Genomic DNA, 25,543 nt, shown 5'->3' with positions numbered 1-25,543 from the left:
TCCCCGCACATGTGTATAATTTACACTTAAAGGGACGAACGATAATGCGCCAATTTTGTCTAACTTCAACGGGAGGGGCGGTCTCTTCCGTGGGGTTTACTCGGAGTTTTTTTTTTTTTTTTTTTTTTTCCCAATTGATGGGTACGAGATAATGGCGCAAAAACGCAACATCGCCTCTCGTCCTGTCAGCTCAATAGCGGGGATTCCACCCCCCTCACAAAAGAAGTTGCATCGGAGGGAAAAATGTCGCGGCAGAGTTTCCCAGCAAAGTGACGCTACGAAGGACGTCACAAAGTGACTTCACATGTCGAGAATCCGTGGGATGTAAGAAAGCCTTGCTTCGACCTGCGGAGGTGCAAGAAGAGGCCCGCTTAACGGACAAGGGGTGCAGGGCTGCGACGAGGTGAGCCGTTCGTCGCTCCGCCCCCCGAGACTCCGGCGCGGACGCAAGGAGGCACTTATTGACTTCTGCACTTATGTATGTACATGTTCACGCGCTCCCATGCAGACATCTTCGTTGCGGAATGAATAGCTACTACTTGCTCTGCTGGACACGCAAGTGAAGGAGGCACCTCCGGATGGGTACTTTTGCGCAGAGCCGAAGCGCATTTTTTTTTTTTTTTTCCCCTTATTATTCATACGTTCATTCCTCGCGCCAATCACTTTCTCCTTCAGCTCCTCTTTCCCTTCTAGCAGAATTAAATCTGCCAAGAGGATTTTACAAGCCATTGTTCTTTGTACCAAAATAAGGCAGACGCAACAAGTGAACATTTTTTTTTTCTTTTTAAAGGGAAAACATCACGTTATGTTTTTCTTTCCCGCAGAGGGGTAGCGAAACTGGGCCTGGGGAGTTGTTACCATTTCGTACAGCGTTGCCACCATCCTGTGCAAAGTTGCTACCACCACGTGTGAAGGATCTTCACCCCTTGATGAACTCACCAATGTTATATCACCTGAACAGGGCTATCAATCTTTTCGGCCTCATCACAACCAGGAAGAGAAATTTCCCCCCGTCACACACCTCCGTTGCGGCACCTGAAAGGGAGCACCACCACATGCGACGCCACCACTCCTAGAAGGACAACAAATGAACAATGGCGAACGCCGAGCTGGTGGACGCAGGATGCTTCATCACCCAGATGAATGAGTTGCTGCTAATAGACCCCCTATACATAAATTGCACTATGACGAATTACTGCAATGGATACATAAGTGGAAAGGAGCACCTGGTGCCGAGGGAAAGGCTAAATGGGATTTATTTTAAAAACGCAAAGCCGGGATTATGGTCCTGCTTTGCCATTCGTGAGACCAACCAGGCGTGTTTGAAGAACGCGACCAAGCAGGAAGCCGCAACAGACGTAGCACATGAGAGCGACCACAACTCGTACAATAATATCAGAAACGAAATGGTCCTCTCATTCATATGTCTTAATAACACAGAATACATGCGCGAGTGTTTAACGATAGAAAAAGTGGATGAGTTAAAATGGGAAAGATTGGAGCCAAATGAAAAAATTCACCCAGCACTTGACCAAACAGGCAACTGTAGCAGCACTGTACATAGCGACTGCAAAAATGAGAAAATGACGAATTCTCGTAGCGATAAAAGTGAACTTCTCCCACTGGAAAATTATTTTACAAACATTTTAACCATCGAAAGTGGACAGGGTGGCCTATTTTGCATTGAATCGATAAAGCACAGCGCTGACCTGCTTTTTCAAAAACACGGAATGAATAACATTAGCAGTAGGGAACAGCTGGATAATTTATTCAATCAAAACATGAATGATCTTTATCCTTGGTTTGATAAGATTTGCAATTTAACCATGTCATCCTCAGTCGCTGTGATCGATTTTATTGACATGCCCATTGGCTGTGTTTGTCTGTCCAGTTCGGACTGTGTTGTTAACTATTTGTGCGAAGTGGTACGTGATGAAGTCACCGACGAAGTGTGGGCCATTCGAGTTAACTTCCTGGCGCCCCTGAAATGAGAGGGGATGTCTATCCTTCGTGCACGGAGTTGGGTCTTCCTAGGGGGGTGGACCCACCGGAGCACGTGTGTTTTTGTTTGCTTCTCTGGATGTTTGCGCGTACGTCACGTAGCAGCCACGTAGAAGACATTTTTATTTTTACATTTTCTTCTATTTTTCCCATTATTTTTACGTTTATTTTTTCCTTTATTTTTCTCTTTATTTTTTCCTCCATCTTTTGCGCGGTTAAAATTCACCTGACCTGGTTAGCAAAAAGGGTGGAGGCAACACGTTGTACAGCTTTCCCGTGCGGCCTTTCGTAGGCCCTCCTTAAGGGTACGCAAAATGGGGAGTGCTGGGAGCGCCACTTAATCCGAGGTGAACGTACGTATATCGTTCATCAATCCAAGTGCAGGTCCCTAAGTTGTCACCCTTATCGCGCATACACACAGGGTTAGCAGCAGCCCCACCCCGCCCCGCATTGTTCTGTACGAGTAGCTTCCCCCTCTCCCTCACCCATCACCCCCAAGTGCTCGTTTGTACCCACGGTGTAGTTGAAATGCTCCATTTTTTCGTCCTTTGTATAGTTACATTGACTACCAACCGAATTGGAAAAGAATTATTTTGTTTCAATTTGGCCGCCGACTGGCAGACCGATTTGTTGTCCAGTTCATAAAAGTGAATATACAGACTGCCACGTGCGTGTCACAGGGGGGTCAAATGAGCATGCAAAAAAAAAAAAAAAGGAATAATGCGTATGCGGCATATATATAGCTCATCTGCGCTGCTTTAATCCGAAGAAACAAATCAGCCGCGAAGTTCCACACCCCGTCTGGCGTACACCGCGTGGGGAAGTCGCATAGAAAAAAAAAAAAAGATGCCGTTTTTTTTTTTTTTTTCCTCTAAAGGGGGTCGCAAAATATTTCCCACAACGGCTCATGTTAACCGTTAAAACGGATGTGCCTCTTTTTTTATTTGTCAGTGCCGTCTTAGGAGCTAGTTCTTTGTTCACCCTCCTAGGAGGGCAACCCAGAGCGTGCCAACTGGGCGAAGAGCGCATGATCGAAGATCGGTACTGCGCGGATAGCGGCACACAAAGGAAGCTCCTTTTGGTTACCCCTACTGGAGGGGCATTCATCCCCATGAGTCAGCCCCTCTGCGCCAGTGATGACATCCACGGATGGGTAGAGAAGCTGCTCACACTTTCCCCTGTATCTTATGCGACCCGTGAGGGTCTACTCTCACACACACACATAGACAACAGATAAACACACTACGAAGATGCTTCTCGCCGAAAGGAAGAAGCAACTCGAAATAGGCACCTACCAAAAGGGAGTCCACCAAGAACTGCTAGCGGCATATGAAGAGGGAAAATTTGCCAAATATGCGAATGAAGAAAACTTCGATACGTTTATATGTGAAGGGAAAAAAAACAATGGAGGTTGCACAATAGACGCCGGAGAGAATCATGTAAAGCCCTGGAGGGATGAAAAGACAAACTCTGGAGTTGTGTACAAAGGTATGGACGCGGTGATGTCGTTTAAACGATTTGCAGGGAAGGAGATTAACCTTCAAGGGGAAGACAGTGATGGGGAGCAATCCATTCTGGGGGTGGAAAAACTAAAACGGTTAATGGTGAAGGGGAGAAAGAAGAATGGAAGTCATGATAACAATCTCTGGGCACTACCCTCAGGGCACGCTGACGGAAAAGATGTCTTCGAAAGAATCGACCAGATAAGACACGCCATTGCGGAGGTAAGGCGCACCATTAGGAGGAAAAATGAAATGAAGAATAGGAGAAGTGACTGCTCATCTGGTGATGACATGACGGAACTTTTTTTAAACTTTGCTCAGCTCCGTGACAAATTCGGTGAAATAACAGCCTTAGCAGGAGTATCCGACCCACGATTGGGGGAGAGGGGCCAGTTGGATGCACGCCTAAAAGGGTGCGTTACGTCAGGGGGGCAAGAGCAAAACGGCCGGGGGAAAACAAACAATTATATCCTTCCATATTGTGATCTTCACCAAAGCCAAGAAGAGACGAGGCACCAGGATAGCTATGTCTCCCTTAGGCAGAGAAACATATACAGGATGTTTCATTCGTTGCAAGATAAAGTGAAGCAGTACGAATGGCTGCTGACCGAAGGGTGTTCACATCTAAAGGGGGGTGGAGACCAAGACCAAAGCGTAGGTGACATTTTGCTATCCATAGCTATGTTCCTAAACCTATGTATGAATGACAATATGGGGAAGAGAATTTTGAATTATATTTATTTACAAAAGATAGAAATAAAGAAATGCAGACAGTACTTGGTAAGTCTGAACGAGGGGAAGTCGCTGGACATATTCTGTTCGCATGTTGAATCTGTAACCAAAGGAGTCCCTCGTGAAGAAGACCCCGTCAGCTTTGTGGATAAGCTCTTTCGCATTGATCTGACTGAACACAACGAACAGGTGTTGACTTTGCAGAAGCGGCTGCTACACAGCGAACTGGGAGTCGACTTGATGTTGCGCGAGATGGAAACGGTGAATGATACGATTGAGAGGATATTCCAGAAATGGGATGGGATTGGACAGGACTAGGCCGGACTAGGCGGTGCCTGACTGGGGAGAAAATGTGACTCCTATCGTGTTCAGCCACTTTCGGATATCAAATTGGACGAACAGGAGGGCCAGTCTTACATGGAAGTTTTATTTACATTTGACAAGGGGAGCCACACGCATATATCTGCGAGTGTGTGAGTTTTTTTTTTTTTTTTTTTTTTTTTTTTTTTACAAAGATGAAGTTAGACACGAAAAAAAAAAAAACAAAATCTCTAAAACAAATAGCCACAGCGCCTTGGTGAGCGGGAAGATAAAAGTGGAGAGAGGGGTACTTCGAAACGGAAGAACACACTGCTTCGTATCAACTAACAGTGTGAGGATCGATGAACGCGACCTCTTGACGGTGCTTCCCCCAGAGCGACCCTCCTCCTCAGAGGAGCTTCTTAAACAGGAGAAGGAAAATATCGTTCGCATTCAAATTGTTGATGTCCACCTGCTCCACTTGGATCTCCCTATGGTCGAATTTCATCCGTTGGTTGATTTCTGCGGGTGAGAGAAAACGCAGTAATGGGAAAATGAGAAAATGACTAAATAAAGATAAATACAAAAAAAATATCGTATGCATGGGGGATGAGAAAAGCGCCTCCAAAAATGGCCACACACTTGACCGACGGCAGAAGGAGTACCGCGAAAGGAGTTCTCTTCCGTGCATCAACCTTCTCCATCGCGAAGCAAAACCTTACCCAGCAGGTGGAAGAAGTGCCTGTTGTCGGGGATCTTCAAAATGAAAACGAACTGATTTGAAGCAGTCATCTCGGAGTAGATCCTCTTCACTGATTTACATCTCTGCATGAATTGTTGGATATTTTTATAGGCTAGCTCACAGATGGTAAACTTAAAAAGAAGAAAAAGGGAGATGTATTTATTTCTATTCAGGTAAAGGTTGACATAGGAGGACTTGTCTATTATGAGGTTCAGAAGGACTCTGTGAAATTTGGGGACGCTGAGGTGGTTATTTTTACTCTTATTTTTATCCTTATTTTTATTCTTATTTTTATCTTTATCCTTATTTTTATTTATTTTTTCTTTCTCTTTTTTGCGGTGGGGCAGGAGGTTGTCTTTGCTTCTCTTGACTGTTTTGAAAATGCAGAGGAGGTTGTACAGGTTGAGTACACTTCTTTTGGAGTTCTGCTCGACGAAGGAGATGGCGGAGGGGAGACGATCAGAGCGGTCATCGTGGGGGCTGCGGCCGTCGTCATGGCGATCGTCAGTGTCATTGCTACGGTTGGTGATACGATTGCCGCTGCGGATGCTGCCACGCTCCGCGAGCGCCTTCATCACTCTGCAAAACCTAACCCAGGCGCGCTTATTCGTACAGAAAAAGAGCTGTATGTATTCATTTATCCTGGCATGGTTAATCCGCTTCAGCTTGACCTGAAAGGAGTAATGATTCTGGAAGCTCCTCATCATGTCCTTCGTGCAGCTGTCATACGTAATTTGGTTTTGATTAAACAGGTAAAGGTAATCATAGTAGAAGATGTCTGTGTATATATGTGTGTATATTGCAAAGTTTGTCGGGGCAAATTTTATCTTCAATATGTGGTCCTGTATAAATGCATTGATTATACCTTCGTTAACACTTTGGATGTTGGACGATATGGGGCACTCCTCCGTCTGTTGCTTTTCTTGTGTGAGGGCTAGGCGAAGTTGGCCGCTCCCGTTGCTGTTTGTTTCTGTAGAATGGCGAGTGACCCATTGGAACGTCTCTCCCCCGAGTAGGAAGTCCATCTTGTTTTCGTCCTCCCCTGCGCGATCTCCCCGCTTGTTCACGAACAGTACATTCTTCAAAATGAGGTTTATATAAATTTGCGAGCAGAAGTCTATGTTGTCATTTAGCTTGTAGAGGAAAATGATACGATCGTCTCGAAGAAGATTAATCATTAGCTCCACCTTCTTCTTCATTCCTCCACTCAGTTCGTTGCAGTTCAGGTGTACGTCGCAGCGCAGATTCACAGTGAGCATTAGAAGGTGGATAACATACATAAGGTCGAAGTTGGTCAGAGAAATGTTCTTATACGTTAAGATGACTTTCACGTGCTCATATATCGTCATGCTTGGGATGAGGACAATTTTGTAGTCGCTTTCGTCTTCCGTCTGCATCACCTCCGCGAAGGCTTCTCGGGGGGAATCCGTCAGGTCATCCGTCTGGTGATCCGTCTGGTCATTCGTCTGGTCATCCTTCCGCCCATCCGTAGGGTACCCATGGATGTGTTTTTTTCTCCCCCCTTGCCCGTTGGCGAAAAAGAACTTAAAAAAGTAGAGAACATTCAGGTCATTGTTAAATATAGAGGAGAAGGTGTATATCTTGTAGGGCTTCATTTTGACGTTGATATCTTTGAGGATGTACTTTTGGTCTGCCTCAAACCCTGCGTGGGGGCGTTCCTGGGGGGGATATTTCTTCCCCTCTGAGTTGCTTCCCTTGGTGTGGCTTCCCCCATCGGATGATCCCTCCCCCCTTGATGCTTCTTCCGCTTTGGTGTCAGCCTCGGACATTTCCTCTTTGAATTTCCTTTTCGTGTCCGTGACGACGGTTCTCTGGGGCAATCTAAATATCCTGCTCGCGCATGCCAGCAGCTTGAAGAGGCCTTTCTTCTCCGTTCGTTCGACCCGCTTGTACTCGCTGTTGGTAAGGTAGAAGTGTCTCACTGCGAAGGCATACTTCTGCGTGGAGCGGTCACTCGATTGATCATCGATGCTGCTGTCGGGGTCACGTGGCTTGTCAATTGGGTCTCCACTTGGCAACCGATTTGTAGATTCTCTTCCTGCTTCACTCCTCGCTTCTCCTGCCGCCTCGCCGCCGCCTTCCCCCTTGAGGCGGTACAGCTTATAGAACAGCACCAGCAGGTACACCGCGCAGTTAACGATGAGGAAGAGGAAATCGCCCGTGGTGTTAAAAAACGAGTTGGAGTCACTGCAGAATCCTTTCATCACGTCGGATGTTAGGACTCCACCGAATGGCTGTTCCTTCCCCGGTGGGGATAATCTATCTGGATGGCTTCCGTATGGGTAGTGGCCCCCATGTGTGTTGTCTTCGAAGTAGCTCGCGGAGGTGTCCCTGATTAGCTCTTCGTGAATCTGCTGCATGTGGCGTTTCATATTTAAGCACAAACTTCTAATATTGAGCACATGGGAAAGAGAGAAGGAATCGAGAATACGAAAAATGCAAACAAAGATGTGAGACAGATTCATCAACATTTCGTTGTTGTAGGCATAGGAGAGGATAACTAGCACATAAATGACTATGCTAATAATCCCACAGAAGATAAAATTGACGAAGACAAAGAGGATATAACTATGGAGGTATAGAGAGGAGAAAAGACAGATGGAGAGGAAGGTATTAAAACCGTAGAGCATGAGGAATAGGAAAAAGGATGGAAGAACAAACTCACGATACTGAAACACGTAGAGAATCAAAAAGAGGAGTAGGATATAAATCAGATAGTACATATATTCGAGGAGGAGGATCTGCAGATAATGCACATATTTGTGTACGTAGAATTTTTCGAATATCTTCCTGTAGTCTACTTCGTTACGCAGCTTCTCAAAGAAGACACAGAAGAAGATGACGATGGAGAGGAAGACGTACATGTTGATGTAGAAGTCTCGCAGGAAGTACTCGTGGAATTTGATCGGGAACGGCTCGTTGATCACGTCGATTTGGTTCTTCCGCGGTGGGGTTGGGGATGGAGGTGGTAACGCGTTTTGTTGGTCTTCCCATTTGGAGTGGCCGCTTCCAATCCCGTTTCGCCTCGCCTCATCCGAGCGTTGCATTCGCTTCTGAAATTCTGCCAAAACGTTGAACGCCGAATTGGTGTAGTACGCATACGAGTGTATAGAGGTGTAGTTGAAAAAGAGGTTCACGTTGACTTCCACATCTGTGCTGTAATCCGTATCTCCGTGATGGGTCTGCTTCTCGTTAATCTGAAATATATAGGTGCCCAGAGAAATGTCTTTCTCCTGAATTGACCTCTTCTCAAGATAATTATGAACGTGTTCATACATATTGTTTTCATTTATCAGTTCGTCGATGTAGTTAATCTTCTCGTTTATGCAGTACTTCTCCAACAGGGAGCTTATCGTGCTGTTGTAGTAGTTAAAAGAGGTTGTTGCCAAGGGGAGGTCGTTGTCGGTGCTGTTTCCATTTCGAAGCGGGGAGGCATTCCTTATCTGCTTCACTGGATTGACTTTTTTGTTTTTCCACTTCCTTCCCTGCCAGTGATTTGCTCCTCTGGAGGTGACCTCCACCTGGGGGGAAGAAGCAGAAGAGGAGGACTGGCTATCTGTGCCGCTTATCCGTCCCGCATCAGGGACCAACTCCGAAGTGTAAATAATGTAGTAGTTGAGTGTGCTTGTCTTCAAATGGTTCGACGAGATGGTAGAATAATCCAATTCGATGTTTTCAATTTTTCCAAAGAGGGAGACACACTTTATTATGAGCAAGCCGAAGGAAAGGAGAAAAATTGGCACCAGGAATTTGTACCAGTAGAAGCTGGTGTTGTAGAGGTCTTTCTTGAGGTTTAGGAAGAGGGTCGGCTTGACGTACGTTGAGAGGAAGTTGGCCAGACGCCTGGTCAGGTGGGACGTCTTTTTCTGCGTGGGAGCGGAAAAGTTAGTCTTCTTTGTCGGAGCCGTTGAGCTCGTCTTCTCAACCTGTTGTTCCCCCTTTCCACCTCGCCCATTTGCCCCCCTAATAAGGATATCCCTGAGGTAGCCCAGATCGGGGGGGGAAGATGCACCACCACCCCCAGGGGGATCACCCAAAATGGCTAGATTGCTATTCAACTCATTAAAGTATCTAACGTTATCGAAAAAAAGATAAAAGAGAGGATCCATTTTGATCAAATTTCGAAGATCTCTATCTTGGACGTTTTTCAAAAGACTCTTCTTCTCATGATATGTGTAAATATAGATGTACGTGTAGTAAATGTCTATGGTTTTTAGCTCATACGTAAGGATATTCCTGAAGCGTTTTAAGACGTAGAGGAGCTTCTTCATCGACTCCGTCTCGTCTATCTTGTAGGTACAGTACACGTGACTAGAGTTGAAAAAGATGAAACAGGTTTTGTTTTCTTCTCTAACGCTTTTTACGAAGTGGATAATATTTTGTTTAATCGTCTCTGGGGTGTTACTCGACGCAGTGTGGTCGATTAAGAAGTCGAAGAGGGTGCCTCCACTGGGGGTGTTCCGGACGTGGTTGCCCCCGACGTGGCTGCCTTCATTTTGGAGGGCCCCGACATGGCTGCCTCCACTTTGTATGTCCTCCAGGTCGTTGCCTGCATTTGGGCTGTGCTCCCCCCCCGGGTCCCTAAACCGAACATTCAAAACGAACTTATAATCGATAAGCTTCTGAAATTGCCTCTTCGTCCCGTTGAAGATGATCTCCCCACTCTTAATCACTGCGATGTCGTTGGCGAAATTGTTTGCCTCGTAGATATCATGGGTGCAGATAAAAATGATATTATTTTTTTTAATTTTCTCAAAGAACTTAAAAAGCTTCGTCTTGGTCTTAATGTCCAATGCAATGAAGGGCTCATCCAGAATGTACACGTCTCTCTTCACCAGAAAGCAGATGAAGATGGAGATCTTCTTCTTCACATCATCGATCAGATTCTTAATTTTATGATTAAGATACTTTGCTAGATCCAGATCGTTCATAATTTTGCGGGTTCTTTTTTTCTTCAGGAATGTTTCCACATCTTTGTTGTAGTAGAGGAGGAATATGACGATGGTTTCGTAGAAGGTGAGGTTATCGTAAAGGATTACATTCTGGCTGCAGTAGCTGATTTTTATTTCGTCCTTGCTTTGATGGGCTCTTCTTCCTATGGGTCTCCGTAGGGGGGAATTGGGCCCTTTCTGGAGTCGGTGGGGGGTCATTCCGAGGGGGCCTCCAGGGCTTCTTCCCAGGCTACTTCCCACGCTGCTTCCACCCCTCTTGACGAACTGTATTTCCCCCCCGTCCTTTGTGATCATCTCCGTTATGATGTTAATGAGGGTGGACTTCCCCGAGCCGTTTTCCCCCAGCAGAACGAATATCCGATTACTGCGCAGGGTGAGCGACACATTTTTCAGCACTTGCTTTCGGCCGTATGTCTTGTTCACATTTTTGATCACTAGGTAGCAGTGAGTGGGTGGGGCCGCGGCAGAAGAGGCAGCGGCGGAGTGTTCCTGCTGCCCCGCGGGGCGGCGGCGCCCGAATTGGGTTTTTCTCACGGCGCGGAGTGGGGCCCGCCTCTTCCGCCTCTTCTCACTGGGTTGGAGTGCTTCACTCGGTTGGAGTGCTTCACTCGTGTCACTCCGCTGTTGCTTCTCCCGCTTGTGCCCATTCTGCTTGTTCTGCTGGTCCTGCTCGGGGGCGCCGTCGGTCAGCTCCAGCATGAAGCATTCCCTGTCACTGCATCCGCTTTGTCCACTTGGTCCCCTTTGTCCACTTGGTCCGCTTTGTCCACTTCTCCCACTTAGTGCACTTCTTCCGCTTCTCCCACTTCGCCCCATTTGAAGGGAAGTTCCCCTCCTCATGTAGAGCTTGCCCTGGTGCCTGTTTCGGTAGTGTATCATGCAGGTGAGAATGCACGTCAAAAGGATGAAGGAAAAAACAGAGTAAAGCAAAAGGTGCATTAAACAAATACTCTCAAATTTAATAAACATCTCGGAGTAACTAATTTGAATGCCATTCTTAATTAGGATAAAAATGAAATCTAAGGCCAAACAGAAGGATGCATGGGGGATTAACAACACGAAGAAAGACAACACGCGTCCCACTCCTGAGTGAATAATCAAACGGAAAGAAGAAAATAAAAAAAAAATCAAAAAAGAAGCAATGTAATTTATCGCATTATTGTCGGAGAAGTGCATGCAAATAACTGTAAAAAGTAAGCTATTCACTATGAACATATACATATAGAGAAATAACATAAAAAAATTGACCATCCTTTTGTAGATGTATGCATATATGACATAGGTAAAAAGAATGTTATAAAAAAAGATGACGATGAAATAGAAGAGGAGCCAGGAGAAGTAGTAATAGTACTTATTTATCTTCAGGCAGAAGAGGAAGTTCTCCATGTTAACCTTCCTCTCCTTGTTGATATCGAAGCAGATATTCACTATAAAGAGGCAAACACACAAGAACATCACGACGCGGAAGATATTTTTTTCGAATGTTTCGAAGGCGTTTATCTTCATGCTCCTCATGGGCATCTTGAGCAGGAAGAACTCGTTCAGGTGGAGTGAGGAGGTAGATGTGGTCGTGGTAGCGGTCGGTTTGGCGGTTGATGTAGTGGTAAGTGTAGCGGTGGAGAGTGGCTGGGCGTGCCCCCCAAGCTGCCCATTATACTTCAGCATGAATAAATTAAAGTGATACTCCAGCACAATGAAGAAGCTGCTGTAGTACCACTCGTTGAAGTAGACGTTTAATGACAAATCGTCGACGGTGTTGAAATTTACGAAGTTCTGCTTCAGATTTATGTTTATGTCATTAAAGAAGTAATTCTCGCTAGACGTCAGCAGCGCGTGGTCCCCCACTCGGATTTTGTAACTGACGCTGGTGATGACGTCCCTCTCATTTTGCAGGGCTGTCCCATGGTTCGTTTGGCTAGTGGGCTTGGCCAGACCGCTATAGTTAACTACCTTTACTACGCTACTATCATTAGTATGGCTATCCATATTGACTGTGTTAGTATCACCCGTATGACTCGCCCCGTTGGCCCGCTCTTTGGCCCCCCCGGTGCGCCCGCTGGGCTTCCTCCCGAAAACGTAGGAGAAGCGCAGCCGGTTCTGTTTTCCCAGGTGACTTACATTTTCAATACCGAGCAAACCGCAAGCTCTGTTTGTCTCAATCAAGTTATTCTTCACGAAATTAAAGAAGAACAATTTCCTCCGCTCGTCCTTGAAGTAGGCATTGTGGCTGCTTTCATCTTTCAGTTTTTTTATGTCCCTAATGAAGGATCTGTATAACTCCGTCCTTTTGACCTGTCTCAGGGTCTCCTCATCAAACTGTAACTTTACCAGAACGTTATATTCCGTTTCTGGGTGCACATCTCGGTACAGCTCCTCCAAGGTTATGGACTCACCCCGTTTCAAATTATTCTTAAAAGAGTGCACTAATAGGGACAGGTTCTCGCATGGGCTCTCTCCACCGGGTCTGCGGCTCGAGCTGGCCAAATCGTTTTCTCTAAGTTGAATGGCATACTTTAAATTCTGTAGGCACTCCTCCTCGCTGCTGTACACGCGAAATATGTTCAGGTCATTCTCATTGGCGTAGGCGAGGAAGGCCCTGGAGAGGTCGTCGTCCGGCGTCAGGCAGATGTGGTTCACGTACACGTCTTCGCCAATTTCTCTGCGGAGGAAAGCGACATGGGGGTGGAAACAGCATGGTTGGTTGGGGAAGCAGCTCCCGTGTTGAAAGCAGAGTGGGTGTTAGAAGCCACCACGATGTAGCGGTCTCCTCCCATCATAGCACCCCGTTTCGACACATTTGGCATAGCTCTTTTTTCTTCTTTCTTTTCTCTTGTCTCTTTCCTCTTTTCCTTTCTCTCTTTCCGCGCGGCCTACCTGGAGCACAGCTGGTTGCTCAAAAATAACACGTACTGCCTGATGGTGTCATTCAAATCTATTTTATCATTTTCGGAGAAGTTGTTGTAAATCTCGAGGGAGTCTGCGGAGAAGCGGTGAAAGGGGTGAAGCGGTGTAAGGGGTGAAGCGGTGAAGGGGGCGAAACGGTGAAGGGGTCGACGTACTCCACGGCGCGCCGCACTTCTTTGTAAGCCTTACACTTGTAGCTGATATTCCTAAGGAACAAATGAAATGATACTAACAGGAACGGAATCAACAAAAAGAAAAGGTAAAGAATAAAATCCTTTCTCTTTTCATAGTACGTTTTTTTGACCAGGCCGTATAGCTTACGGAGCTTCATCCTAATTTGACGCACTGTCGTTATTCTCAAATGGGGTTAAAAAATAGCGAAATTGGCCAGTGGGGACAGAACAGAAGAAGAAAAACAAAGGTAGTAAAAAAAAAAGGTCAGGAAGCAGGGAGAAAGAAAACGAAACAGTCATCATATCGTGGTGCGTTCGTGTACAGGTTCAATTATAATTGCTTCACGGCAACGCAAACTTGGAGGAGAGCAGCATCTTCACCAAGGGGAGAGGTGCGCATGTGTGTGCCGATAGGTTCATATGAATACGGCTACACGGACACATTTACTCAGAAACAAACTTCTACATGCACGCATCTTAGATGCAGAAGGAACAAACGCGATTGAGGCAAAAAAACAGTCGCAAATTCATCATCATCATACGCAGCGGGAAATTTCAACACACATGTGGATGGTTAGCGAACACTCGGAGGAGTTACAAAAGAGCATGAAGTGCCAATGTTATTCCTCAACAACAGGGAGAAGGAAATTTCCACGCGCAGGTTTTATATTGACTTTGCATCTACCCCTACGTGTGCTTCTTCATATCTGCCCAACCCAGCTAACAAGCACTCATGTGAGCAGCTCGAAGAGGAGAATGGCTCTCTTTGTACTTAAAAAAAAAAAAAAAAAACTAATATAATACAGTATAGTATAATATAATACAATACGTAGTAAGTTAATCTAACGTACAGTAGGATCACCTAACCTAATATAATCTAGGCTAGGATGGATAAGCTGAAATCAAGCAAACACGGGGTCAATGATAAATAAAAGCAATGGAAGAGTCACTTGCTTTACTAACATAAAAAAAGTCACAAAGGAAAGGAGTAGAAGATTTTTTTTTTCAAATTAGGGTCATTAATTAATTTAATTAATTTTCCAAAAAAAAATTAACAAAACAGCATGCGGTGAGAAAAGAAAACAAAAAAAAAAAGAGAGAAGCGTCGTAGAAAAAGCGGTAAAACGTGAAGAGGCGCAAACGAGGGCGGGAAGAAGCTGGGAGGGTATACAGAACTGCGCGATTCGGGGAAAACGCGCCTTGGCGCAACCCCAAAACCTCCTATATGACTACGCTACGACCCAGTGCCCTCTGCTAAATTTTCTCGTCACGACGATATTTATTAATAATTTTACCGACGTTGCCACCACAGCACTGTTACTTGGTTGCTTCTCCTTTTTTTTTTTTTTTTTTCACACCTTTTTGTTCTGCGCACAATTTTTGAGGGTTCCTGTTTTACATGCAAATTGAGAAAAAAAAAAAAAAAAAAAGGAACGGTCGCGCACACGAACAGGAACTCCCAAAATGTAGTGTATACCTTTATCCATGCACAGCCATAGGATCAACTTAGGTGAAAAAATTTTCTTTTTTTACTTTCCTTTGTTGCGTGCCTTTTTTATGTACAACTACGTGTTGATTCAAAATGCATGATGCCTTTAGGTGGGCACTTGGCTGTGTAAACCTTTGGTAAGTGTGCCTCCCACCGAGGCAGCTGATGTTTTGTAGTTCAAAGTGGAAGGCGGCACTATGGAGGAAATTATATTCCTCATTCGAAACACACCAAGGTATATACTACTCAGCCCCCCGTGGGCGTGGTAAACTCCCGCGACTCTCTGCATGTAAATTTCCCTCGTTCCATTTGGACCCACTAGATTGTGGAAAAAGGGGATGGCAAATTAACTCACCGAGGTGCTTCTCTCAGGCGGTTTTCCTTATACGGAGGTGAGCAAATGCCTGGCTTTTGTGTATGTACATACATGTTTCCGCGTGTGACCTCTATTCGATGCACTTGTGCACGGGGCCCCATGCCCACTCACGCAGAGACGGGCTGCAAAATGAGTCACAACTTGTTAAAGGAAATAATCTCGGCAGACTGAACGAGACCTTCGACCTCCTCATCCAACTCTTCGTCTTCCATCAATTGTTGAAGCTCCTTTTTCTTCTTAACGTCCTCTTCACTTAGCCCCACATTCTCTATCATCTCGATCAGTTCGTCTGTATTAATCAAGTCATCCACGATGACGCAGGAAACCTGCAGGGGGGAAGGGTGGAGATGCGCATGGGGAGATGATCATGATGTGGTGATCACCATGCGGAGGTAATAGCAAATGGGACAATGTTCATATGGCCTGGTGTGTTCCACTGGGTTATGCTCACGTGGGGGGGACTGACTAGCCCAAAAGAGGAGTACAAACGGGGGCAAAAACGGGGTCACCCAATTCATCATAGAATTTCTTGGGAGAGTCCACAAATCGGGCACACCTAAACGTGTGCACTTTTTAGCGCCTATTTACCTGTAGCTTGAAGAGGCCAAATGCAAAGGGCATCTTTTTGTGCGCCTTTCCCCATGTTAGCCCCTCCATTTCGATTTGCTTGACCAGTTTTAACACTTCGTCCAGGTTGGTTTCTTCTCCGTACGGCTTTATGTCGATAATGAGGGAGGACCTGCCGAATTGTGGAGGGGCGGCGACATGACTATCGGCACATGCATATATACATATGTATGTACACATTGGGGAATGTGAGAGAGATAATCAAGCTGCGCGTGGGTGTTGCCTAACAATGCGAAGCTGGTCATAGAGGTGGTTGCTGTGTTGTCCCCCATACGTGCGACCTTTCCAATTCCATTGCTTCATTCCCAGTGTGCCCATTTTCGCCTTACTTGTTGATCACTGCTTTCTTGCCTGGTTTTTTCCCCGGCTGCTGACTAGCCGTACCCGCCTCAGTGCCTTCGTTATGTAGAAGGTAGTAGCTGAGGGGTACGTACAACTCGTCGTAGGTGTTCGCCATTTTGTTTTTCTCTTTCTCTGTTGTTTTTCTCTTTTTCTGTTGTTTTTCTCCTTTTCTGTTGTTTTTCTCCTTTTCTGTTGTTTTTCTCCTTTTCTGTTGTTTTTCTCCTTTTCTGTTATTTTTTCCGTTTTTCTGCTTTTTTTTGTTAACCTGTTCCGTTTCCCCTTTTCGTGTTTCTCCTAATTTGCTTATTATGACTAAGTGTTTTTTTATTTTTTTTCCTATACGCAGACTTTGTTAAACCAAGCGATAAAATTGGTTTACCCAGGTAGCGCTGCTTCTTTTGGTTGGGGTTACGTCGCGTGGCCCAAAAGGGAAAGTGTTATGGGTGGAATAAGCGGGGCCACGAAAAATGCTTCTTTTATTCGTAAAATTATTTTCATGTGCCTAATGCGGCCGAAGTATTTTTCTCACATAAGGGTACATTTCGCGCATAAGCATATGCCCTAATTATATCCGCACAAGGAAATACCATCAACACCAATTCTCCTCACTCTTACGTGCTCATTTATACCTTTGCTGTCTGATTCGAAGGGAACCGTCTACCTCGTAGGCTCGGGGCTGACAATCCTTTTTTTTTTTCAAGTTTATATTTTAACCTGAATAGTCATAATTTTTTCTTTTATCCCATTTGGGGAAAGTTTTCCCACTTTGGAAAGATTCTTTTTTTTTTTTCTTCTTTCTCACCATTTTGTTGTTTTGAGTCAGGGAGGGATTGATTTCCACCTCCAACTAAGCACCTTTTTGAATTCAAATCTGTTGAAAAACGGGGAAAGGCGTTACTGATCACATCGCAGAAGGGTTAGGATTAATCAGCTAGCCGTGCACGAAAAAAAAAAAAAAAAAGAAAATTGCACACAAAAAGGCGTCAAAATTTTATAAACAGGTCAGGCGATTAAAAAAAACTGTTGCGCACACATAAATAAATAGATGCAACATAGGTAATCGTGGGTACATATACATATGCTCCCTTTTGGGACTGCCAAGTGGGGGAATGGTCCTACATGTGGGGGAATTTCCCCGTCGAGCGGACAAAACACTCGTCTAGTTGCGTGCAGAGGCATACAGTTGCTTCCTCCTGTGCGCACATTTCTTCGAATTACCCCTCACCAAGGAGGTAACACCGGATCGTTCTTCTTTTCGCAAACCTTTGTTAATCCCACCGCTGCGCGATGTCTTTCCTTCTGTGCTTAATGCCGCCTTTTTCCCTTTCTACTATCACGGCGCCTGCTGCTACGGCCGCTGCTGCCGCTGCTATGTGGGCGCCGCTCACGTTTGCGAGATTTTCCCCCTTTCCTGCGATGAGACTTATGCTTGTCACGTACGTGGGTCATATCATCGTCATTTTTTCTTTCCCTCTGTTTGTACCTTTTTGGCGACACGGATTTCTCTCGATGGCGTCCCTTCCTTTTCTCTACAACGCTGTGGGATGAAGTGGACCGCCGATCTTCACTCTCTTTTTCTCCTTTGCCATCCCTTTTGTTTAACGATTTTTCAAAGTTGAGGGCCCACAATTCATCTTCATCCATCAGTTTCTTCCGTTTTTCCTGACTCTGTTTATTCCGTATTTTATCGAACGTTTTGGTCAGATTTATTTCGCTCTCGATAACGTTGTACACGCCGATTCCTTGTCCCTCTGCGCCACTTGGCTTGTATTCGTTTTCTCCCTGCAGGGGGGTTGGGGAAAAAAAAAAAAAAAAAAGAAAAATGGGGGGGGAATAGGTGTAAAATGCGCACAGAGCTAGCAGCACACCGAAGGTGTGACACTACGCATAAGCTTCTATCGACATATGCATACATATGTACACACGTGGAAATATACGTGCATGTGAATGCATGGCGGCGCTCTGGCGGGTGAAGCGTTACATCGTCGTTGGCATATTGCTGGGGGAGCCTGTAATTTAAAATATGGTCAACGACTAGAGGCCGGTCCAGAAGTTTGTATCCGTTAAAGTTATCCACCGCTAGCACTGTGCTGCGCTGGTCCTCATACGCTAGGAAGCAATACCCCTTGGATTTTCCTGCGGAGGGGGGGATGAAAGAAAATACAGCTAAGTGCTGCAACAAATGGTAATACTGCCATCACACCTGCCGATAATATGGTGGACATTCCTTGCGAGCACCTTTTTTCAGTTTGGTCGAATTACCTGTCTCCTTGTCGCGAACGAGGTTAACGTCTATCGGTTCGCCAAACTGCGAAAATACGATAACGATGTCTCCTTCGGTTAGTCTGCTGTCCAGGTTGCCTGCTCAGGGGGAGGGGAATTCGTGGCCGAGCATATGTATATAGTCTTCCTCCGACGTACGCAGAGGTGATGTGACGGGAATCCTCTCTCGCTATTGTGCCCATGGTTGCTACTTTCCTACTGGTTGCATACCTATGTAGATGTAACTGGAGTCCTTATACTGATCGTGCCACGATGTTTGATCGTTTCCAATATTCTTCAGCTCGGCTTCGTTCAATTTTTCGACGCTCCGGATTTTATCAAATATGCCCATTTTTTGCACTGCTCTTTCGGTTCTTTGCTGTTTTTCCTTTTGTTCCTCCCTGTTGCTACCCCCGCTAATGGAACAGGCGCATCTCAAGCTGTGACGCCGCTAATCCGTTAGCATTTGCCCAGCGCCGTTCCATCACAGTTGCAGATGTGTGCACGGACACTGTAACATGTATGTTATTTTTCTGTTTTTTTTTTCTTTTTTAACGGTACGGATGAACGGGGAAATAACAACGGGTGTGTGAGTACCTTCGAAATGAAGCTTCTTCACTGGTTGGAGAAAATAGAAAACATTAAAGTCGCACTCGAGACAGATGACCTTCATCCAAGCATGAACGGGTCCCTGTGCATGAAAGTGTCCATGTGGATAAACGCCTGCATTTATGTGTACCTGTAACTGTACGTACCAGGCTCATTGGGAATACACTGCTCTGGGTGGAGATTCCCCTAAAAATGTTCTCACCGGAAAAAAATATATATTCTTAAAAATGGTATATGCTCCTATTCATGTGTTATTGCAAATCGCAAAAATGTGATGCCCCTATGGCGCATCACTCTGTCGCCTTTTCTTGCAATAAGCGAATTTTTTCGCATTCAAAATGGGAAAAAAAAGAAAAGAAAAAACTAGCTTAGCTGCGTTAACTTAAAAATTATAAACGGGGTTGCAAAGCAGAGTAAATTAGTCCTCTAAATGTACATAAAAAAAGAAGAAGAGAATGTAGATGCGCTGCTAAACATTGCATATATACGCATATAAGATATATATACATGTATATATGCATATATATATGTATATACGTACGAGTCGGCGAAGGGCTGCTCTACCGGAAGGAGGGGAGACGAATTTGAAGTGCCAAAAATGAGCAGGTATATATTTTATGTGGGTACCACACTCGTGTAAAACATTAACACAAATCTGCTGAAGGGGGGTGATCCCCGCGCGATAGAGAACAAACACGCGCCAAAACGTAAAAATAGAGAGGCGGAGGGAGTAAGCTGCGCTGTTCTCTCTCCCCTTCTGCGACGTCCAACTCTATGCTGTAAAAGGTAGAAGCTGTAATGGGATCACCACTGAGAGATAACCCGAATGGGGGGGAGCAGCAGCAGCAGTCGCAGTCTAAGTAGCAGCCGCAGCAGCACTAACCACGTGATAAATAAAATTGAGAAACAATTCCCACTTCATTTTGGGAAGCCTGCTAGGTGAAGGGGGCGCTAACAGGTAGTATCTGTCCTGCAGTTTCTGTTCACTTTATCTGACAAGAAGCGGGGGATACCATAAGGGTGACCATACTCTCTGCAATATGCTTCTCCGACGTTGTGGAATGGGTCTAGCGGGGGAGGTTCCGATTAGGAAGAACGCGCCACGGCCAAAGTTGTATCCCCATGGGGTGATCAAAAGGGTAAGATTTTTCCACTATGTGGAGATGAACCCATTTGGAACGAGACGAAGTGACTTGTGTATGGGGAGAGTGATCCCTCCTCCTACCTCTGTATGGTAAAGAGAAGGGGGGTCCCCACTCGGAGCGCAGAGACAGTCCCATGCAGAGTGAAGTATGTGCCGGTCAGACGGCTACCTCACTTTCCTCTCATTTTTAAATTTTTTTTTTCTGACGGATGAAGAATTTTCTTCGTGATGTTCATGCTTTATGTTTTCCTCCACGAGGGCTAGTTTCCTCTTGTTGCTCCTAACCGCCTCATTGTTGGATATCAGCCTGCCTACCTGTGGCTCACGTTTCGCTCTCCCCAAGTTGAATACATCGCGGGTGTTCTTTGCCTCCATCGGATTAGCAAAGGTAGTAACCTCTGCTTTCTCCACCCCGTTGGCATCGTAAAAGTTGTCTCCATAACGATCTGCAAAATGGCCGGCAGAATGGAGTAGGTTATCTTCCATCGCATTCGGCTTGTTCAAAAGGCTTCCTGTCCCCTTTGAGGCGTCCTGGGGATAATCCTGCGTGGCGTCGCTACGGTGCCCCCTATTAGTGTTATCTAAAATTTGACTGTACTTTAGCCCCTCGTGGGGTTGAAGCTCGGTGAGGATGTTTTTGCCCGTCTGCTCATTTAGGACGAGACGGGGATCTGCGTGGATGCCACTCTGCAGGAATAACTGCGTCACGTCCGTTTTTATTATGGGGGCGTGGGAAGAAGTCTCCATTTTTTTGCTGATCGTTTCCATCAAAATGCTGTTTTGCATGTCGGTGAGATTGTCTTGGAAGGTCTGTAGATGTTGCTTTCTACCCGGGTGCTTCCGCTCCAATCGTTCGCCTTGGTTCGCGCCGTAAGCGGGGGTGACGCCTTCTTCCGCGGCTGTTACGGTGGGTACGTCGGAGGTGGGCACCCTCCTCGCTGTAATGGGTACGTTTGATGTAGGCAATCTCCCCGCCAAGTTGCCCCCTCCACTGTGCACTCCATTGACGCAATCCGCCGACCCCTCGAGCCCGTTCAGCTGGTCCCCCTCTATAGCCACATCTGCGGAGCGCTTCAACTCGGGGGATAACCCCCCCGCGTGGACATTTGCCCGCGCTTCCGCCCCGACGAGTCCCCTCTTCACCTGGTCGAGCAGCACCCCCCGATTGTCGTCCTCCCCAGTTAAGGCAGAGGAATTGGAACGAATAAAATGATCCAAATCTTTGTCCACAACAGAGTCAAAAATGTTAAGTAACAACACATCATCTTGGTCATCCCCCGAGGGGAGGGAATCAAATTTCTGTTTAATTTCCTCCGACTTAATTTTAATGAGCTCCTCATAGACGGAAATGTTTTGCTTCAGTCCGATGATGGGTACTTTCCCCGATGCGTTTTCCTTCCTCTGGTAACAATGGTGGACATTTCTATAGAGCTGAAAGAGGACCTTCAAATTGGCGAAGCACTCCTTGAGTCTACCATACTTATGAAGTAGCAGATCGTATTCTTTCTGGAGGAGATCATTTCGCTTAAGTATTTTCTCCACGTCGCTTTCTTTGTTGTCGTTCGTTTGGACCGTTGCACAGAGTTTGATATTCCTGGCTCGAAATGCATACTTAAGAGTATTATTAGATTCCTGAAATGATTTTCTCGAAGGGTTAATATTTGCGATCATCACCACAAGGCAGTTTCCTTCGAGTGAATTCTTTAGCAGGTGCGTCAATTTGCTATCCCTATATTTGACTCTTACCTTTGGGATGTGTTTATTAGACGCTAGAGAGTTTATACAATTGGCTAGCGCAAGAAGTGACTGGTTAATATAGGAGCCTTCTTTGAATCTTTCCCCTTTGTTAGAAGTAGCACTAGCTCTCTCAGAACCAGCTAAATCGACGAAGCATAATTTGGCCTTATAATTTATTGCATTCATATTGCTATCCATCACTTCGTTGTGGATGTATATTTGTAGAATGGCATGAGACCTACTAGACACTTTATTCGCCCTGGTAGGAGACATTTTCCTATTTTTCACTCCCTCATTGATTAGGATCATTGCTTGTTCGTAACTCTCTACATGGACTTCGCATAAATTGCTGACACGGACTTCGGCTGCATCTTCTTGTACCTCCAATGGTTTGTTCTTCTCCTTTCCGAGAAGATCCCTAATGGTTTCGTTATATACCTCTAGGAAACTCATCAGCACTTTTGCCTTCTCATACTTTTTCTCTTTAATTATGGTGAATAATTCGAGGAGAGACAACTGTACGATCCCGTTCTGATTCTTGTCATCCAGCATAGTGTACGTTTTTCCTGAACCCGTGGCCCCATATGCAAAAACGGTTCCATTGACTCCTTTAAAGACGTGAGGGATTAACGGCTTGGCGGTGTGGAGAAAGACATTCTCTTGTGTTGCATTAACGTCGAATACGACATCGAAAACGTACGTTGCTTGTTTTTTTTTCTGAGACAGTAGGTAACACTCTTTTTCATTTTCCTTCTCAATTAAGACATAGTTTTTGTTAAATATAGAGACGATATTTTCTTCCGATTCGGAAATGGGTTTTATTCTCACTGCAACTTTTACGTTTGAATACGCGTTTAGAGTATTTATTAGGTTAGAACTGTCTTCCCGTTTCAACGGACTGCTGTCTGCGTTGCTGAGGTAGGAAGGATCTGCGCAGGAGGAGGCGTTGTACGTGCACGCCGCTGCCCCCCCACCACTGGAGTTCGCACTGAAGATGTTTTTTATGTTGATCTGCGGGATGTAAATGCTGTCGTATATATTTTTGGACGTTATGGGGTACTCACTGATGTGGTCCATTACGTTTTGGTTAGCTTGGCTCTTCGTCACCGACAGTCTATTTTTGCTTCTAGGTTCCATGGTCCCGTTTTTCGTCTTGACTTGGAGCCTGGGAGCGCCAATTAGGCTGGGCAGAGTAGTCGAGTTGGCCACGCACCTTACGCTGGGTACACTGGTTGCGGCCTTCCTCTTGGGGGCCCGCTTCTTCTCATTGGGGATGGCCGCTGCCGCTCGCTCGCTGCTTCCGTTCAAGTGGGCGCCGCCACCGCCCGGCTGCGGTCGGCCGCGGCTTCGAGTTCCACCCGCGGGGTTGCTGCTACTCTTGGCGCCGTCTTCCCTCGCGTTGCAGAATATTTTTAGCGTTCGGTCATTATGGCTGATTATGCTGTTTGCCTGGCTATTGGGGCTGAACTTTTTTCTGCCGCCTGGTCTTTCCTCGCCCCGAGCACTGCGCGTGGTGCGAATGGTGCCAAGACTGTCAACAGTGCCAACGCCGCCAACACTGGCAACCGTGCCAAACCCGGTGAGCAGCGGAACGCTGGTCAGGTTCTGGCTGCTTTTTAGGAAGGCCCTCTTGATATCGCCTAGCGGGGGCTCATCGTTTAGGGATCTTTTCACGTGCAAATTGTTCCTGTGTGTAAATCTGAAGTTCCTTCTCACGTCGCTAAATTCAGGCGAAATGGTTAACACATTTATTTTTTTCTTTTCTGTTGGGTCATTGTTGGTCACACAGGAAGCGGGGGTCCGAGTGACAATTTCGCCATTGGCCCCTTCTGCTCGGGTTTCTTCTCGACTCTTTTCAAGACCCTTTTCGTGGCTCTTTTCGCTGCTTTCCTCGCTGCCTTTTTTTTTTTTTAAATTGGCTTCCTCCTCCGTATCGTTGTGCAGCAGGGTGACCCCGTTTTTCTCCTTGCTTTCGCCCGCCTCGCTCTGCGCTTCGAAGAAGATCGTGTCCCCCCTCGCGATTTCCCCGTTAGCGTAGTTAGCGGCGTTAATAGTATTAGCCGCGTTAATGGCGTTTCCGCCGTTAGTCTTCTTCTCTTCGTTTGACGCGTTCAACCCGTTCAGCTGCTTCAACTTTTTGTAATTCACGTAAATTTCCTCCAAGCTTTTACCGCCCTCTCCATCGTGACTCTTCGTAATTACATTGGAGAGCTCCCCACTCATTTTATTTTTCTCCCCCACCCCCTTTTGGTAATACACAAAAGCGTTTATTATAAACCCGTTTTGGCTAGTCAATCTGCACACAGATGTGTGTGGTGAGGGCTAGGGGGAGGAGGGGAGTGTTCCCTCGAGAGGAACGGAGAGGTTGCTGTATATTTCCACAGAGTCGGTTCAACGTATATCACCGTGCGTTGTACACGTGGACAGATGCACACATGTAAGGACACGGGGAATGTCCTTAGTAGAGCCGTCGAATTAATGCCAACGGGGGGGAGTCTCCTCCGAGATGGTATACTCCCTGGATGTCTTCAAAGGGATAACCGGCAAATTGCAGCTTAGGACACCTTTTTTTTAATAACAATTATTTGAAGCGATAAATTTCTCTGTGCGGACGGATCTGAGCAGACAGGTATCTTCGTAAGTGAGAGGTGGTGCTCTATGCTGCCTTGGGGAAAAATGGGCCTACATGTGTACATTATAGGGGCGCAAAGAAAAAAAAAATAGATATACTGGGGGATTTTCCCGTTATAGATACGCATGTGTATACATTTCCCTGCGCTCCGCAGAGTGGACTACTTTGCGTCTCCCCTTAGTGATCCCCGCCTCTCCAGCCGGTCGGCACATGAATACAAAGGTGTATGGGCATGTGGGGCGATAAGCTACTAAAACAGTGCGGAGTGGAGATCGTCCGAGGCGTCCACTATCAGGTAGGCCTATGCGCACGAAGCCCTCGCGCGGGATAGGCAAATGAACGGGGAAATAACTTCAAAAATAAACGCGTACAAAGGAAAAGTTTAAGTGTTAAAGTTTACGAAAAAAAAAGAAAAAAAAAATAGCCAAATTGGTTAACGCGGGACGCATTGGTCAAATTTACCAAAACTGAGGCCATCATCAAATCTACCAAATTTGATGTTTTTTTTTTTTTTTTTTCTTAACCTTTTGCACATATAATTCTTCAACGCACTCTATACGATGAGTCCAGGCCCCTTATGCTAGACAAGTCTTTCCCATTGCTTCGTTCGTGCTGCCTTTTTCTTTCCCCTCTCCCCTTTTGGTTTATTTTTCCCGTCATTCGGAGGTGTATATGATATGCGCACAAGCAGGAATGTCCGTATGCATGTATGTATGCTCGGGTGTAGGTATTTTTTTTTTTTTCCTCTTCAGCTATACACACAAAAACTGCCGCAGCGGGGTCAGTCAAAGGGCACAATTATCACCCTCGCAAAAAGTGAAAGCGTGTCCAGTGAACGGAAGATGTGGAGGACTTCACCTTTGGTTTTTCCTATTCGGCATTTATCCCTTCTGGTCGTCTTTGTTCTTACTTCTTTGTTCTTTCTTCTTTCTTCTCTGTTATTTCTTCTTCTCTTTTTACTCTTTTTTTTTGTTTTTTCTTTCCTTGTGTGTGCCATG

The 25,543-nt window shown here is 45.8% G+C and overlaps 6 protein-coding genes across 6 annotated transcripts; 2 read left to right on the top strand and 4 right to left on the bottom strand.

Moving 5' to 3' along the window:
* Nucleotides 1-1,094: 1,094 nt before the first annotated feature.
* Nucleotides 1,095-1,991, top strand: C922_02069 (hypothetical protein; the record flags this gene model as incomplete). Its single annotated transcript, XM_008817668.1, has 1 exon — nucleotides 1,095-1,991. The coding sequence occupies one exon, from the start codon at nucleotides 1,095-1,097 to the stop codon at nucleotides 1,989-1,991; it is 897 nt and encodes a 298-aa protein (XP_008815890.1).
* A 1,260-nt stretch (nucleotides 1,992-3,251) lies between these two features.
* On the top strand, nucleotides 3,252-4,553 carry C922_02068 (hypothetical protein; the record flags this gene model as incomplete). Its single annotated transcript, XM_008817667.1, has 1 exon — nucleotides 3,252-4,553. The coding sequence occupies one exon, from the start codon at nucleotides 3,252-3,254 to the stop codon at nucleotides 4,551-4,553; it is 1,302 nt and encodes a 433-aa protein (XP_008815889.1).
* A 391-nt stretch (nucleotides 4,554-4,944) lies between these two features.
* On the bottom strand, nucleotides 4,945-13,485 carry C922_02067 (hypothetical protein; the record flags this gene model as incomplete). The annotated part of the gene is made up of 4 exons (XM_008817666.1): nucleotides 4,945-5,057; nucleotides 5,258-12,909; nucleotides 13,125-13,227; nucleotides 13,344-13,485. 4 exons carry the CDS (start codon nucleotides 13,483-13,485, stop codon nucleotides 4,945-4,947), a joined length of 8,010 nt encoding a protein of 2,669 aa, XP_008815888.1.
* A 1,841-nt stretch (nucleotides 13,486-15,326) lies between these two features.
* C922_02066 (elongation factor 1-beta) lies at nucleotides 15,327-16,276 on the bottom strand (the record flags this gene model as incomplete). The annotated part of the gene is made up of 3 exons (XM_008817665.1): nucleotides 15,327-15,518; nucleotides 15,781-15,931; nucleotides 16,149-16,276. 3 exons carry the CDS (start codon nucleotides 16,274-16,276, stop codon nucleotides 15,327-15,329), a joined length of 471 nt encoding a protein of 156 aa, XP_008815887.1.
* A 1,190-nt stretch (nucleotides 16,277-17,466) lies between these two features.
* Nucleotides 17,467-18,775, bottom strand: C922_02065 (hypothetical protein; the record flags this gene model as incomplete). Its single annotated transcript, XM_008817664.1, has 4 exons — nucleotides 17,467-17,943; nucleotides 18,143-18,297; nucleotides 18,424-18,525; nucleotides 18,655-18,775. The coding sequence occupies 4 exons, from the start codon at nucleotides 18,773-18,775 to the stop codon at nucleotides 17,467-17,469; spliced, it is 855 nt and encodes a 284-aa protein (XP_008815886.1).
* A 1,566-nt stretch (nucleotides 18,776-20,341) lies between these two features.
* On the bottom strand, nucleotides 20,342-24,136 carry C922_02064 (hypothetical protein; the record flags this gene model as incomplete). Its single annotated transcript, XM_008817663.1, has 1 exon — nucleotides 20,342-24,136. The coding sequence occupies one exon, from the start codon at nucleotides 24,134-24,136 to the stop codon at nucleotides 20,342-20,344; it is 3,795 nt and encodes a 1,264-aa protein (XP_008815885.1).
* Nucleotides 24,137-25,543: the final 1,407 nt, after the last annotated feature.

The sequence above is a fragment of the Plasmodium inui genome, assembly GCF_000524495.1.
Source record: "Plasmodium inui San Antonio 1 unplaced genomic scaffold supercont1.7, whole genome shotgun sequence".
Lineage (NCBI taxonomy): Eukaryota > Apicomplexa > Aconoidasida > Haemosporida > Plasmodiidae > Plasmodium > Plasmodium inui.
This window is presented reverse-complemented; position numbering and strand designations above follow the sequence as displayed.